This window comes from Parasteatoda tepidariorum, chromosome 1 (genome assembly GCF_043381705.1).
Source record: "Parasteatoda tepidariorum isolate YZ-2023 chromosome 1, CAS_Ptep_4.0, whole genome shotgun sequence".
Taxonomy (NCBI): domain Eukaryota; kingdom Metazoa; phylum Arthropoda; class Arachnida; order Araneae; family Theridiidae; genus Parasteatoda; species Parasteatoda tepidariorum.
The window spans coordinates 44,527,856-44,546,201 of record NC_092204.1 but is presented as its reverse complement, the minus strand read 5'-3'; the positions used below and the strand labels follow the sequence as shown (position 1 = coordinate 44,546,201).

The window sequence follows — 18,346 nt, the reverse complement described above, 5'->3', positions numbered from 1 at the left end:
AAAAAAACAAAAACAATGTGCAGCCAAAAGAAAAAATTTCTCTATAAAAAATTAGAAATAAATAATTCATATTTCAAACAAGCAATTTATTATTAATGTAAATACTCTTTAAAACTAATTAACAAGCATTATTAACTTATTCAAAATCAGAACTTAATTTATATAAAATTACTATTTAGAAATAATAAATTGTGCATGTTTTAAGACAATTATTATTTCTTTACCTATACCATTCGCGATCGCATCACTTAAATATGCCATCTCTGCTCAGGTGCACCAAAATGCATTACGATATAACCCCTTCTATAAAATATTTTTTGCATTTAGGTTTAAAATATGTTTTAAAATGTCCATTATGCTTGCATTAAGCACTATGTTTAGTTTTTAAAGAAACAATTAAAGCAATAAAAATTAAAGATATGCGTGTCCTTTTCTGTATTTGTAAATTAGATTCATTTTCTGATTAGATTAAGCACTAAGTTTAATGCAGTTTTGCGCATATAGTGTCCAAGTTTAAAAAATTTTAATCGGTTTAAAAATCAAGACAGAATTTCAGTTCTGTGATGTGCCACTTGTAGTAAACTACTTCAATTGTCAATATAACACTGTACAAAGTTTTTTTTCCTAAAGATAAAACATTTCCACTGCAGATAAGGTTGATTTATTCATTGAAAATCTAGAAGAGAAGAAATCAGGGGTGGCAAGGTTTTGATGTATGACGGCTTTTATCATGGGTTTTATCGCCCTGTCAAAAACCAAAATCTTTGGTGCCACAGTATTTTTCTTTTTTTCATATAATTAAAATAAAAAGTATCATAAATCTTAAAACATAAATTTAAAAAAAAGATTATATGAGATATTTGTCAAAAAATGACTTAAATATTACTGATGAAATTTCTATTTTTATGGCTATGAGTTACTTGAACACTCGCTATCATATGCTTCGACACAAGGACTCAGATTACTAAAAATGCCATCACACATGGGTCAGCCAATCATGTTTGTCAACAATTTCATGGACATACAACACACAGAAATTAGAAAACATTAAATGTAAGCTATTTTTGAGTTGTAATTATATTGATTTTAGAAAGATTTATCAAAAACGCTATTGATGTATGAAAAAAATTTTATTTTATAAAATTATACAGGTACATATTACAAAGTAAGAAACCTTGGTAGTAGTACCGTACATACAAGCAGCTCAGCTACAAAAATTGTACAAGAACTATATACACAACATAAAACTAGATTTGTCAACCGGACATATAATAAATTAACCAATAACATTACATAGTAAATATACAATGAACTAACTATTCTTGTCTATATTTTAAATTTACTAACAATGCCACTTCTTTTCTTCGTCTGACAATTAATTATTACTTTCAACTAAACCACCTCAAATTAATTAATTATATGACAAAGATGTAAAATGAATGATATTAGATTTCATGTGAAAATTTTAATAACTTGGAGTTTATGATAAAATTTTTCATGGGTGAAGATATTAAAATAATAAATTTCATATACTTACTGCAATAGTTATAAAGTTAAGTTTCAAATGCAATTATTTTTAATATATACACATATATTTTTAGAAAGGGGATTAGATTGGGGGGATATATATTTATTTTTTTGGATAGAAAATATAATGAAATTTCAATATTTAAAGTTTTTTTTTTAACAAAACCTATTTTTTAATTTTATGTAAGCAAATATAACACAAAAATTTTGCAAAGAGGCACCTACAACAAATCAGTTTACTTTAGATCGTTTTTTAGAGAGTAACACATTCATATTTATTCCTTGTTATATCGACAAAAGCATATAAAGTATATTTTTATATTTTAAAACAGAAACTTAAGTTTTCAAAAAAGCAGGTTAAAGTAAATTAGTTCTTTAAATGTTTAAAATTGAAACTGACCGCATAAATCTTTTATCTCAAGGAATGTATTTATCAGTGCTAATGAAATCTTAAACATAATAGTATTTATTATTTTTCTATGATGCAAATTATGCCACGAAACTATTTAAGACATTCGATAAACTAATCCTACAGTGCAACTGCGTAACAATATTATTTTAACTAAAAATATTTCAATTGAAAGAATAACTAAAAAAAATATTTTACTAGTACTTACAATTGAAAACTAAGTACAATTTGCAAGATAACTTATTTTCAGACAGGAAGAAGAATTTGTCATTAAATTTATTTCTTTACGACAAAATTTTGTAGCATCGTAAGATTTAAAGAAAGTGTGAATTTTAAAAGCAGTCATTTGAATAATTTGTGAAACAAATGTACACATTTGAATGAAAAATCGCTTAGATGTGTCATTTATATCTGAGACTACTACTTTTTTTGTATCTAACTAGAAAACAGTTCATTATTTATTGCCAAAATATTGATAAATAAAAATTATTTGTTTTAAAACACAATTTAGAATAACTTGTATAAAACATTGTCTAAATCATTACAAACATTTTAAGTGAAGCAGTTAGTGCAAGAAATATAAAAGCAAACACTCATTGTAAAAGTTATTTGCAACAACACATGAAGGCTCATCTGCAGTCCTTTACCAAAAAGCAATGTGTTGTAAACAAAGAATGTTAAAAACGTATAAACTTAATTTTTGCCACCTATAACCCCGAACGCTATTTACATCTTTAAATACCATAAAAAATTGCAAAAGTTTTATAAAATGTAGGGAATGTACACAATTCCCACTAGGCACTGGGTAGTAGAAAATTGCATATTTTCTACTAAAGTTTATTTTATTTAAACTTATAGAATGTGTATAGGTAATATGAAAGAAAGAAAAAATGGAAAAGAAGCATTTCATTTGAAAATAGATATCAACAGCTAAATGCTCAACGAGTAAACTCTGTTCAACAGAGATAGAACTATACATAGTTTACTAAAATAGAAATGAGTATAATGTATGGAAGCACAGCACCCATACTAAAAACAGAAATAAAGTAAAATGGCACTTGATGTATAATAAGATGGATTGAATAATTAAATGACTTGTTTTAAAAGCAATGAGTATTTCATATTGTGAGATGAAATAAATTTGAATACTGATCATATCACCACAACAAAGTAATTTTCATTATTTGATTATTTTTTAATCAAGTATTTTTACTAATAAAAATTGTTTATTTTTCAGTGAAAGTTTATCCAACCTTAGTTTAATCATCTCAAACATAAAAAACAATTGAAATTTTGCTTACACAATGATTAAACTAAACCACTAAATAAAAGATTTGAACTCACTCAAACAGTGAATTCAGAAACAGTTCATCTGCATAGAGAAACACGTTTATAATAAAATAGGCATCAATTATTGCAGAACAATGCATAAAAATAATAATGGTAAATGATATTAAATAAATAATCTTAAGAAACTGAAACGGTATGATTTACTTGATTAAAAGCTTCATTTGTTTTAAAAATATAAAAATTGGAAATAACAGTTAACATGTTTCAAGAGCTCAAAAATAGAATCCTATTTTTTATACTTGCCAGATATGAAAGTCTGGCGAGTCTTGAAAATGGGAGTCTATTTTTGAGTGCTTGAAACATGTATACTGTCATTTCAAATTTGTATATTTTGTGAGACGAATTAAGTTTTAAATCAAGTAATGACTCACAACTTAACTATTAATAAATATACTCAATAACTTAACAATTTTGAGTTGGTCAAATTAAGCAGAAAATGACGCACGTTAAACAGCAGGTATTAAAACGAATTTGCTTTCTAAGAGAATGGACTTATTTTTGAAACTAAGAAATTGAAAAAGTATTTCTAAGAGGAATAAATAAAACAAACATTTTTCCTTTTAAACTCAAAACTTTATAAATAAAAGATGACAGAAAATAAAAGATGTTCAAAGGTTTCATTTTCATAAACTCATTTTTATGTATGTATTTTTTAATTTGGCCTTTTTGAAATCAATTTATATACTAAAGTATGCACGACTATGTACCAGACTAAAATGAAGTTAGCAAAGTAATGCAAATTTCAAGATATTAATGTTTTTTTTTTTTTTTTAATCTCTGTATAGTGTATAGCAAGTTAAGGGAAAATAAAAAATTTCCCTTTAAAAAGATTATTAAACTAAGCAAAAATATTGAAATATCAACTGCCAGATGTTGACGCCCACTATTATTATAAAAAAGACTTTTTTGGAATAAGTTTGGTAACTATTCAGCATTTATCAATTAATTAACAATTTAATTAAATTAAATTATTTAGTTTATAAAGTAGGTTTGGTGTATATGATCAGTTTCAACTACATGATATAACATTTCAGCTAAGATGATTAACAACTTAACGTCCTGAGAAAAGTACTAACTGTAATGAATTACTAAAAATTTATACAGCACACAAATCCTTTAGTTAACAGTTCGAAGAAAACATACTACTCTACAAATGAAAAATTGTTTGTATTTTAAGAAATAAAAATTAATAATAAATGCAAAAAAAATAAGAGCATAAAGAAAACACTACAACATGTTCAATGTCTTGGTCCTATGAAAATCAGAAGTATAAAACTATAGTTATCTAAATGGCTTGTTTACAAATGGAAATAAAAAGACATTTCTATACTTAAATAGAAAGCATCACAGTTTAAGGGATGTATCGAATAAGTGATACAAATGGGAACAGAGGAACTAACGCAATATTAATATCACTCATTAATTGAAGGGTTCGGGAAAATATAATGATAAGCCACATTTTCAAACACATTTCAGGACAGTATTTTTGAAGGAAAAAAATAAGAATTTCATGATGGCAAATTGTTTTTTATTCTTTTTTCTGTATTATGATCTAAGTAGAAATTACAGCAACTTGTTAAGTACCTATCTAAAAACAATACCATAGAAGAACAACTGATATAAAAAACATATTTGTAACGAATGTGGCTTATCACTAAATTATATTAAGCCCTTCAATAATAATGCACATCTAAAACAAATAATACTTATCCAAATACAGGCAAGGAAATAGAGGTTATGATTATTTTTTTTACAATATCAGATTCAATTTAGAGCACAGCATAATTTTTTTTTAAAAATCCTTTAAAATGAATTATATCCAAATATAATACACAATTGATATCAATGACGGGAAACATGATTTAGGCTCAAACAAAAATCATATTATAATTAGTGGATATCACAAAAGTTTTAAAATCAGATGTTTCAAATAGTAATAATAATAACAAACAATACATATTCATTCCTACAATTCAAGTAGCATAGCAATATAAAAATTAAGAGAAAATTATCAAAAGCAATAATGTCTAAAAAAAGTATTAGATTTATTCTTTAAAATTTTTATAGCATTGCTATTTTTTAGGAATAACAATAGAAAAGAAAAAATAGCAATTAAAAACTTGTTTCAAACAATAATAAAAATTATTCTTGATAAAAGGACTGATTTTGTAGGAATTTAGTTTGGACAATTAGGTGAATTTGAAAATTTTTTCTTTACATATTAACAGGTGTTACATGTACACAATTACAACAACGAATGCATAAGTACAGCAATTTATACATAAAGTTAGATTATTTCACAGTAATGACCACCCTATAACTTTACCCTTGAAATCAGACAATTTCTTCAGATAAACATATTATGACAGGAAGTACAAGTACTATATTTACCCACAACAACGAGTAAAAGGGTTATTTTTTACAAACATTTACAAAGTATAACAAGCTCGATGAAGCTAACTTTTGATCAGGGCATTGCGGGCAGATTTTAGTTTATCAATGCGTTTTTGCAGATGAGCATTAGAAGTTTCCAATTCTTCAATACGAGATTGAGCTTCCCTAAGCTGGAAAGAATGAAAACATTTATTAGCAAAGCTTATACAATATAAAAATATTTATGAAAAAAATAGGCAAATCTTACATTTTAATTGCAATAGACTTTCAAATAGAATTCTTAATAATGAAAATACTAGGTAATTAAACTAAAAATTGGAGTTTTTTCCTTCAATTTTATGATAAAATATCAGTTTTGGCTTCAGTTGGAACAGATTTGGAAAAGATTTTTTTGCAAAAATGTTTCAACTGAATTTTGTAGCAAAGCTAATATGTATTGAAAAACATTTAAATAAATTTTCAACAGCTGTTTTGAAAAAGGCAACATGGATAACAGCAATCCTTTTCCAGCAACTTTTACACTTGCTTTTAAATTTAAAATGTTTAATGGAAATTCATTAAGAATTTTATTGAGTAATGATATTTCAAAATTTGATATAAGTGATGAGTAAGAAATTGCGTTTACATGAAGTATTAATTTAATTAACATGTATTGATGGAAACAATATTTCATACATTTAGAATCTCTAAAATATAAGGTTTAACTAAAACAGTATGATTTTAAAACCCATGTAGTTCAAGAAATATAATGTAAGATTGACATGCAAAATATCTTGATTATAAGGAAATGATAGAATATATATTTAATACAAAGCTGTCAAACAAAAAAGGCAAAACATGCCTAAAATATAACTTAATACAAAAAGGCACTTCAATAAATCAATACTAATATTCAACTATAAATGACAAATACATTTTCTTTTCTTATGAAATTTTTTATCTTATAGAAGTCAATACCTCTCTCAGTATTTTTCGCTTTTCAGCTTTTAAATCATCCTCAACTTTCTCAGCATCTTCAGTGGCAGTTTTGTACCTAATAACTTGGCTTTCTAACCTGGAAATCTACAAGAGATACAAATGTAAATAAATTAGAAATTTAATTTGCCAATTGAGAAATACTGAAAATATCAAACTTAAACCTCAGAATCATATGACACGGAAACAAACATATAATTATTTATACCTTAGTCTTATAAGCTTAAGGAGGGGAAAAGGCAGGTCGTACCCAGTTTTACTCAGTTATTCGTAAATTTTACAATCGCAATTATCATTTACGAGTTTATAAAAGATTCTTGCTATTTCTCTTGTACATAACTTGTCAATCTATTGTAAATTAGTATCCTTTTTATTTTTGTACTGATACAAATGAAAATGAATGTTTTGAGTTAAATAAAGTTTCTCATTTGGCAATGTTAATAAAATGAGCTAAATTAAAAGTTAACAAACTGAACAAGCCCCTTTTCATCCACATGCTGGGAATCTCTACATTTATGTTTATTAAATTATATATTTTTCTTTTTTTGCAATTTTTTGTTTATCAAATTAAGCTATGAGAAAGCATTTGTTTAATAATTTGAAAATTATACCAGAGAAGAAACTTTCAAAACAAAATTAATTGCAAACATATAAAAAAATTTGTTATTAACATTAAAAAAATCAAAATTTCCAGTTAGTGAGTGACTAAAGTCGGGGCTAAATAAAAGAGAGAAGGGCTGGTTCATTTCTCTATTAGAGATGAAGCTACGATTTCCCTCCTCATGACGTTACACCGTACACAGATTTCTGAGATAGGTAGTAAGATATTATAAAAAATTAGCATCATTCTCTCTGTAAAAATAAGTTCGGCTTTTTCTTGAAATCAGCTTTCAAACTTTACACAATTAACACACTTCCGATCGAAACATAGTTCAAAAAAATTTTCTCGGCCTTAATATTAAAAAAACAAAACAAAACATACCATTTTAAACTTATAAAAATATTTTACTAGTTGTCGTAAATGACACTATAAATACTTTATTTTAAAATTTTCAGCATTAACTTTCATCATTAAAAAAAATTAAAGTCAATATTAATTAAGGTTAATATCCCAAGACACAGGAATCGAGAAGTCATGCATTATCTTCAGCATATATTGACATTTAAATCATGCATGCATCTTCAACAGTGTCTAGAATATCATTAGTCCAAAACTATATTTTTCTGTCCTTTGAAAATGCTTTTTCTAACAATTCCAGGGTTAAATAAAAACCTATTTCTGAATTTTTTATTTCTGCACATACTTTTGACATTAGATTATGTAGCTTATTTACAATTAGCAAGTGTTTATATCAAGTTGTTAGAGATAATAATTGCTTTTTGACTGCACACTCTCATCTTGCTTACAACTTCATTTACTTTAGAGAACAAGGGAAAATTATATTTTTTCCTTTTGTGTTTCTATCAGAATTTTTGCAAGTAGCAATTGCGTAAACTTACATTTAGTTAACAGGGTTCCCACTCTATGATGAGATTGAAATTCAAGGACTTTCCAGGACTTTTCAAGGACCTCAACAAAATTTTCAAGGACCTTAATCTAAGACCAATTTTAAANTAATAATTTCAAATTTTTTGTAATTCACTTAAAAAAACTGAGGAAAATTATCATAGAAAACAACAAATGTCTTGGAATATGTCACAAAAAAAAGAATGCTATAATATTAGTTAGACCGAACGCTCTGTTCTTGAAGTAAAAGTTCAAACTTTGCATCGCAGGCGAAAATTGGAGGTTTGGCGCGGCGCAAATTTCTTCAAAGGACTGAACCAGCCATTATTCTCTTTTTAGCCCTGGATTTAAGTAATGTTTGAGATTGAGAGAAAAAGAAAACCATTCATAACTATACATCAGACATTTTGTTCAATTTTAAAATCATAGACTTTTGGGCATAGATATTTAAAGAAATAACATTTATAATGATTTTTTCAATTAATTCATAATACTTAATAATGGATGAAAAAACTTAAGAGTTATTTTTAAAACTAGAAGAAGAGAAAAACTCACATTGCTTTGTAAAGTAGTAATTTCTTGCTCTGCTTTCTTCAGTCTAAATTTATAATCACTTATTTGCTTGTTGGCTTCACCTAGAAACAAAGATTCCACATAAAAAATTACACATGTTAAATTTAACAAAGACAATGACACATTATTCAGTTAACAAATAACATACTTCCATAATTAACATTATACAAATAGTTCCTAGCTTAAAATAATGATTAATTTTTCTTCATCTACTTTACACTATGGTTATGAAGATGTTAGTTTTAATATAATATATTGTTTAAATTGAAAATTTGCTTTATTTCACATAATATTTTGTAATTTTTGAATATTGAGAATGCTAATATATTAAAACTAAACAAATTTAAGAAATTAAAAAGTAAAATATTTACGCTTTGTGTGTATCTTTAAAAATAGGGACCTCTGAAGTTTTTAAATGGGACCTGCTGCTTTTAGGAAAAAGAACCCAAAAATTTGAATGTCCTGAGGAACTGAAGCTTACAAAATCTAGCAGAATTACTGTTTATACACTATTAAAATTAGCAAGTGAGAAAAATCAATTATTCCTCCATTACAAGAGTGTATTTTTTTTTCTGTCAATCTTGAATAAAATCAATGTTGAATTAGTGACTTACTAAATTGAGATAAGACACTTGTTATAAGACATAGATTTCATGTCATAATTCAATACAACATTTATATTAAGAAACAAGAGATGTTTGCAATAATACCAGTTCGATTAGGTGCAGTTAATAATTTGCTGATATGTGGCATAATTTTTTTTTAATAATTTACTTCTTATTTGTGGCATCACCACTTATAATAAAACTGTAAAAGTATATGAAATTGAAGTATTAAAGTAGGGGTGCACAACCTTTTTCAGTGAAGGGCCACATGCACAGCAGATTGGCCAATGAAGGGCCGCATGCCAAAGTGTTTAGACGGACATATTGAAAGCAATTGTTGGTGGTGATTGTTATATAAACATCATTGTTTATATAACACTAAATTCTTTTTGTCGGTTTACCTTGTAATCTCTTTGCAGAAAATACAATACTTTAAAGCGTTTAAAATTAGAAAATGCAAAACTGATTACTTAAGAAGGAAAACAGAATTCNAAAGTATATGAAATTGAAGTATTAAAGTTTAAGAATATTACCATAAACTTTAAATAAAAGCTAAGAGAAAATAACAAATTTTGGTAGAACACACATCCAAGTAATAAATATACTTTAATAATAAACTGAATAGTTGATTATTGAACTCAATTTAATAAGTTACTAATTGAACACTGCTTTTATTCAAGATTGACAGAAAAAAAATCCACTCTTGTAATGTAGGAATAATTTGTAGAAAAATATATGCCAGTATATATAGCATAACACAAAAAATAAGTAGGACACAAAACTTTGATTCGCCAATGGCAATCGAATATTCGGGGCAGGAAAGAAAATTTTGTCTTCTGAAATGTTGTGTTTCAAACCAAATGACCATATTTTTCCTAAGTTCTGAGTGAACAAATACAATAAAAGGAGCAATAGCTTCAGACTTAAAGAGGGAGATTAACTAAATATGCATTACAAAAAGACTACAATCTATGTCGACATCTTTTTGTGTTTTTGATGCATTGGAGTAACCTTCTAGAGATAAAAAGAATGGAGGAGATAAAGAAACTCTTCATACATTAAACCAAATATCAATGATTAAGTTAATACAGTGTGGGCAAAATTAAAGTTTGTTTATTTCAATAACATTTATTCAGATGCTGAAGAAGTTAAACAATGAAGATTCCTGAATATGCTCCAGATTATAATATTTTTGTGCTATTCTACCAAAGATCACAGCTTTCCATAAAAGTGGTTTCAGCTATCATAAAAGACTGAAGATAGCTGACAGAATTTTTTTAAAGATTGAGATACTTGATGATTTGCTCAGAATTTCTACAAATTGACCCTTCCAAACAGAATTTGATATTAGATCTGAATTTAACATATGATATTTCAGTCGCAAAAGGCAGCAGTATAAAAATAATAAATGTTAAAAGTATGGGACCATTTCTGGTGTCTTAATTTTAAGATATTTTTTGTATTTTAAATGATATATGGATAAGATTGGAACTATTGAAGCTTTTTTAAACTAATGTCAGTGCTTTTTTTCCAGCAATAAACGAATTTCAGTTTCTTTTTCTTCATTCTTTTATGGTTTTGATCACCAAAAAGTTCTTTATCTACATCTGTTAACATTTTGAATATTAGCCAATATTTTTTATGAAAATTAAGGTGAGCAAAAATTTTAGTTTTGCTAGTACATTTATAACTGAAATTTAATAACATGATTAAAAGATAGCTTTGAAGATACAAAAATTAAAGGTGAGTTTGAAGAGAAATATAGCATTTTCAAACACACCTTTATCAATGTAAGCAATAATGATGTAAAAATAATGATTGCAATCCACAATATAAGTCCTAGTTAAATAAAAATAAAACTATCAAAATTTCGAACTGACTCACAAGATGTAAAAGCTAGATAGGTATGCAAAGAAATTCGACAATTAGAAATACTGTATAATCTATAGTTCGTTCACCAGGCGTTGGCACTTGGCTCCATCTCCTCAGACGCAGATTTCATTTCAGAGCGGGAGTAAGAAGAGAAACATCTCCGCATTGAAATTGAGACAACCCTTAATGTGCGACAAACACAAAAGTTAATTCTTTTTCAGTCACTTACTTTGCTTTATCATCTGTTATTATACTTTTTGTTTCTCTAGATAGTTAAATATATTTTAAATTTAGAAACTGTTATTTTCCCAGCAAAATGTTTCAAAAAGAACAAACTATTCACTAAAAAGAGAAATATCAACAAATTTATGAAATATTTAATGTCAAAAAAATGCACGTAACGTTTGCGAAATAAATATTTTTGACATACGATCGCCAAATAGCAAACTAGTTCAGGATTGCTAACAACCTTCTCCCAAAAACAGCAAAATAGTATAGTCGCATACCACGTGATTAAGGCGGAGCCAAGTGCCAACTCCTGGTGAATGAGCTATATATGGAAATGATAAATTAGTTTCATAGACAAAATATGTTTCTCAGAATCATTAGTTTATAGAAAAATGAGTCAACTATGTTAACAAGTAATATACTTTATTCTATTGAACAAATGGAAAGCTTTAAACATAAAATACACAGAGAGAGCTTTCTTTTTTAAAGCAATCTTTAACATTTTAAAGATACCTATCACATTTAAATGGTTTTACTGGGAGTTGAAATAAAATAGCTTTAATGAGAAATTTTTCTCCTTTTTTCAATAAGTAAAAAAATCAATGGAATAAACAAGATTACTTTTTGGATTCTTTCTAGAGCAGAAGTAAACAATCTTGTGCTTGCATTTTCAATAAAATATTTTAATTAAAGAAGAAAAAAATGTTTTTAGCCCATAGAAACATTTTAATCTCAGCATTTAAAAAACAAAATAGACGATCCTTAAAGACTGTTGTTTTTATTTGTATAACTCACCATAGATATATTAGACATTAATAATTTATTTTAGTTTCTAAAAATGAAAAAAAAAAAAAAATAATAATCTGAATGCTAATGCTCAATCTGGAAATTGTGCTAAGCCTCTAAATTTTGTTCTGAAATGCTCTTAAAGCAGCAGACTATTATTTAAATGAACACATAAACAATAATTCCATGTTCATCTTAAAATTAAATTAAAAAATATTACAATTATTTTTTAATTATTTTATGAACTATCTTTTAGAACAAATACACTATGGAATAATATGGATTTTTAAATTTACTTACGTTGTACTTCTAGAACTTTAGTGTCAGGCCCGTTAATATGATTATGGTTAACACCAGAATTTTCCATTTTTGATAATTTTTGCCTTTCTTCTTCTAAATCCAATCTTAACCTATAAATCTGTTAATCAATAAATATTAGTTATAGTTTGTTATGTAATATTTCTGTTGTTAAAAATCTATTATTAAATATTTGTAATATAAAAAACAAGCTTTACAGATACATGGATATTTTTTTTTACACTTAAATTTTTTTAGCACTATTCCAAAAAAAAGTTTTTTTTCTTTGGCACAGCCTGCAGAATGTATATATATAAAAAAAAGTCACAAAAGACAACAGAATGTATAAGAAATCTGAAATACACTTACTTCATCTAATAATTCTTGTTTTTCTTCAATAAACTTTTTTAATCGAACATCTAAAACAAACAGTATACATATTTTTTAAAATATAAATACTCTTAAATATAAATTCTGTCAATAGAAAAAAAAAACTTTCAGATAAAAAAACATCTCAGTTTGCATATCAACTGAAATAGTAGTGCATATCAATGAACTTATATCAAGTTTGCACATACAATACTGCTCAAATATAGATAAAACAAATTCGTAACATTACTATTGATAAATAAGAAAATAGAAAATACAGTGATTCTTAAGCATTATTTTTCATTGCATGAATAATGATGTAAAAATATTTATAATCCAGTAACATAAAATATAGTCAATACCTAAACTGAACAATTGCATTATTTTTAAATATCTGGATTTTATTAGAAATACTTCGTAAAACTACAAAACTTCATTGATACTGAAATTTTTTATAGGTATTATTAGAAAAAATTAAATTTTTAGTCTATCATTTTATAATATTGTTAATAGTATCAATTTAATTTAATATTACCTAAAAATGATTTGAATTAGACTAAATTAGAACAGGCCATATTCTGAAAATGAGGTTTATGATCATATCAGAGAGAATTTAAGTTAGATTTAAAATAAGAAGAAAAAGTAAACTATATATAGCATTTCAGATTAATGAATTTTTATGTATCACTTACCAGTAGAGCATTGCAAAAAATAGTTTTTAATTTCAAAAATGACTGTTTCTAGAATAATTTAATAATATAAATTGATTTATAATAATTCAAATTCATTAAAAGTGTACCAACATAATATTATATAATTTCTGTGTAGCACCTACTAGTAAAATATTGTAGCAACATTTTTCTTATTTAAAAAAAAAATTGTTTCTTCTAGAATAATTCATTAATATATAAATTGCTTATAATAATTCGAATTCAGTAACATGCCCGAATGACATTATGTATTGTGATTTAATGTAAAATGCAAATGATAACAACATTAAATTCCTCACCTAATGAACCATTTCCTACTTGGTCTAAAAGCTGAGCTGATTTTTGAGACAGCAAAGCTGCAGAGGAGTATTGCTTACTCTTTTTATTGGAAGAAGGTTTGTGTATATATTCTTCACTAATGTCTCCATTCATTCCATTTTCACCCACAAGAACTAGCCCATGATCCTTAAATCACAGAAAATAATTAATAGAAAACATTGCATGCTTTAGAACAAAAAAACAAAACAAAAAATATCGTAGACAGAAAGGCATACATAATATATCATACCTCTATTAATTGATCTCTCTGCTTCAAATTGTAAAGTAAACATTCATTTTCTTCTTTCAAATTTTCAAAATCCCTTTTCAGTTGGTCATAAAGCTAAACAAGGAAAGAGGAAAAATTGCTTAATGATAAATTGCTTGACATATATTAACAATAAATAAAAAACATACTAATTTTTTTTTAAAAAAGAGTAATTGTAGCTAAGACTATAAATCGTAAATTACTGAATCAATTTATTTCATAAAATATATGAACAAAATGAATGAATATGAACATATACGAACAGAAAAAGATAAATTATAAGCACACACTTTTTCACATAACTCATTTAAAAGTAAGTTATACAAATCTAAAATATTGACTACATTAAAATATAATAGATTTTGAAATGCAGGAATGTGTTATATTTCCTGTGATTCAGTTTTTAATTACAATGAGGTTATGAGGAAAAAAGTTAAATATTTCACAATGTTGAGCAATTATGTATTTAATCCAAAAGGTTAAATACACCAAATATAGTACATTCCTATTGAAAACCAGCATTTACTTTTATCAACTGCTATTTGTTACAGAGAAGTTAAACTATAAAGAACCCAACTTTCTTTTGAAAAGCTCATATTATTCATTGTCTCATGAAAACAGTATTTGCATTAGGTAAGTACACTGATATATAAAACAAATGACAGAACATATATTCTTTTTACACCTTAATTCAATTCACTTACCCGTTTCTTTTCTCTAGTTTCTTTTCTGGACTCATTAAGATTTTCAGTCATTTCTTCAATTTCATCCTTTAATGTTTCTACAGAATATATATAAGCAGATTTTTCATTATCTAACTGAGCATTGCTAATCATGGCTTTTCGAAACTTTTCTTCTAAATCTGAGATTTGAATCTGTAAAACATGTAATCAAGCTTTTATAAATCTTGCAAATTTTCAGAAACAAATAAATTTTACAAATATAATTCTTACAACTCAGCTAAAAACAGTGCAATTTATAAGGTATACAAGCTTATTTAAAAGCAGAAATATTACCGAATAAAAAACATATATCGATATAAAAACTTACATTTTAAAGAGAAACCAAAAAATACTTCTTTTTATATTTTCATCATACAGTAGAGTCCCGATTATGCGAGTTTTCCCTTTAACCAATTTATCAAAGATTCCAAGTAAATTTTTTATTTTTAAAACTACCGCTGAAAAAAATCTGAATTTTATCTTCCAAACACTCAAGAAAACAAAATCCAACAGCTTGATTTGATGAAATGATATCATCAATAATGAAAATGAATCTACCGAAGATGATGAAGACAGTGATGATGATCAACATATAAAAATTTCTCATACAGATCGACTGAACGCTATCGAAAGTGGTATTGAATACATAGGAACAACAAGAGGTGACACCAGCCTTCCTGTTATTCTTAAAAAAATGGTGAAATATTGCAGCAGAAAAGGGCCAAAGTAATGTAAAACAAAAAACAATTAGGGACTTTTTAAGTAAAACCTTTTAATTCTTGTAATGTATGATCTTTAAATGTATTTAAGTAAGCTTTTTAAATATAATTTGAATTGTATGTGGTGTACTCATATAAATTTTGCATTTCTTAAATATATTACATTTATACCTACTCTTTTTCTTTCCTTTCTTATACTCTTTGCTTTAATCGAGTTTTTTGGTTATCCAAATTAGTCGTGGTCCACATTAACTCGGATAATAGGGACTCTACTGTATATAAATAAACAGTTGGAATTATAATGAAAATTTCCTTTCTTTATTGCTGGTTTATAGCTAAAAATAAAATTTTACAATCAAAATTTTTTCAAGGAGACTTTTAAAATATGTTCTTGCCTTTAAATCTCTCCCACTCAAACATGATCTTAATTCTTTCAAATCAAGAGCATCTGTAGAATCTTCACTACTTCTTCTTGAACTAGTGTAAGAAGATGCACCTGACATATAAGATGGAGTTCTCACCTAAATTTAAATAAATAAAAGTCAGGAGAAAATAGTAAACAAATTTTTATAGAGTTTAAGACAGAAATAGAATGACAATCTTCAGTCACAATACACAAATGGAGTATATTCAATTTCAGGAACTAAATTTTTTTTCATCAGTACTTTATTAATTTTGTACTTATGTAAAAGAGGAAATAGTGTACTTTAACACATTTGATACAATTTAACAACAAAATTGATTCCTTGTTGTCATTTTATTTGGTGCTCAGTTTCTACATAATATTTAATTGATTTCAACATAATATTTAAATCACTCTAACAAAACTTTACAATACTATATTGCTAAACAAATATAGCATTGTAAAATTTGTTGACAAAAGAAACTATATATTAATTTTAGAAAACTTAATATGAAATCTTACATCCGCAACAGGTCGATTAGTGCGAGCAACTTCACTGGCAAGTTCAAATTGTCTATCACTTTGTTCATCTGCCTATAAAAAAGATAAAATAATGTTAGTAAGAAGAAGAAGAAAAAAAAGCTTTAAAATAAATTAAGCAAAACTGGGCCATATTTTTATTCCATTAACAACCTTCTAAGTCTCAAATAATTAAACTAAAACAAATATTCTCTTAAAACTGGTTTATAGGATTTTTTTTTCTTTTCAAATTTACCATTTAAATTGCAAATAAATATTGAAGAAGCTCTGATAGATCCTCCAAAGTTAAATAAAAAAGAATATTTCTTCTATCAAATGATCTCCTTATATATATTATATAAATGTCCTTTGATCAAATGAAGAAAGAATATTTTTATTAGTCATATTAGATCATATTAGATTTTTTTAAAACTACTTCCAATAATCATGAAGTTAAAATGAATTAAAAATAACAAAAATGTAAAACATTGAATCTTCTTATAAATAAAATTTTATTTTAATGGAACAAAATGTTTGTTCCTCCCCTCCTGACTTTATACATGCAGCCCCCTTTTTTTTTAATTATTCGTCATTTTCACAAAAAATGATATTATTTGCTAACAACAAAGCTAAGTTCCAAATAATTTGAAAAAAGAAAATACTTAAAAGAGATTATGAGCAAAAGTAAAGACATTTAAAACTAATACCAAGAGAGTATATTATAAATCGCAAATTATTAAAATTTCAATTGTTTAAGCATTAGTAAAAATTACTTTTGCTAGATCAGATATTTTCAAGGAGGGAACATTTGACTTATAATTATCAAATAAAAAAAAATTTCACAAATATATGAGATATTTTTTTAAAAACAAATTTTACAACACTTCTCAAAATTTATAACAAATAGCCTGTAAAAAGCATCTTTCAGTGAAAATAACCCTTATCAATTTGTTGAGCTGGTCATATACTGCTGATATACTCATAAATAATTAGCACCAAGATATTAATAAAAATCATTTATAATTTAAAATAATGCTTAAAAAGAAAAAGCAAACTCTTAAGCAAAAACAAATAATCCTTAAGTACGTATTTCCTTATATCAGTATATGAAAAATTATTTGACAAATAATTTCAACACAGAAGCTATTTGACAAAAAAAAAAAAAAAAAATTGAAGCTTTTTCCTTTGAAATGAAGCAGATTACGATTAAGGAAATAATATTATAGTTGAAATTGTATGGATTTAGCTTCACTCCTCATATTACTTCGTCACCTCANGAAATAAAAAAAAAAAAAAAAAAGGAATTAAGGTATCTATAGACAAAGATATAAGTAGAATTGACTTTTATACAAAGATATAAATTCTGAAATCCTAATAAGGATTTCAGAATTTATATCTCTTGTATTTTACAATTAGTAATGTAATAGAGAAGAAGAGTTTTACAGCACCTCAGACTGCAGCCTAAAAAATAGTTTATGAGCAAGAAAATAAAGAAGTTAACTTTTCAAATGAACTACAATTGAAGATATCTTATGAGAATAAAAACATCTTTTGCAAAACTAGTTTAGTTTATAAGTCTAAAAAATTTTTTCAAGAAAAAACAATAATAATATAAAGACAGAATTGGAATAAGTATGGGAGATTTTCTAATAACGTTAACATTTGCTTAAGACAATATGAAATTTTTTCAATTTCTATTTTTTTTTTTTTTTTTTTTTTTTTTTTTTTTTTTTTTTTTTTTTTTTTTTTTTTTTTTTTTTTTTTTTTTTTTTTTTTTTTTTTTTTTTTTTTTTTT

At 25.8% G+C, this 18,346-nt stretch overlaps 1 protein-coding gene across 1 annotated transcript in view; it reads right to left on the bottom strand.

Annotated features, from left to right (window-relative positions):
• Positions 1 to 1,111: 1,111 nt before the first annotated feature.
• The window catches only part of LOC107453770 (leucine-rich repeat flightless-interacting protein 2), a gene marked incomplete in the record, with an annotated part of 37,628 nt that continues 20,393 nt past the window's right edge, over positions 1,112 to 18,346 (bottom strand). The window contains 10 exon segments of the mRNA XM_043040463.2: positions 1,112 to 5,850; positions 6,638 to 6,742; positions 8,718 to 8,797; positions 12,527 to 12,644; positions 12,893 to 12,942; positions 13,902 to 14,067; positions 14,171 to 14,263; positions 14,893 to 15,063; positions 16,025 to 16,150; positions 16,555 to 16,626. Coding sequence (XP_042896397.1) covers positions 5,743 to 5,850; positions 6,638 to 6,742; positions 8,718 to 8,797; positions 12,527 to 12,644; positions 12,893 to 12,942; positions 13,902 to 14,067; positions 14,171 to 14,263; positions 14,893 to 15,063; positions 16,025 to 16,150; positions 16,555 to 16,626 — 1,089 coding nt within the window.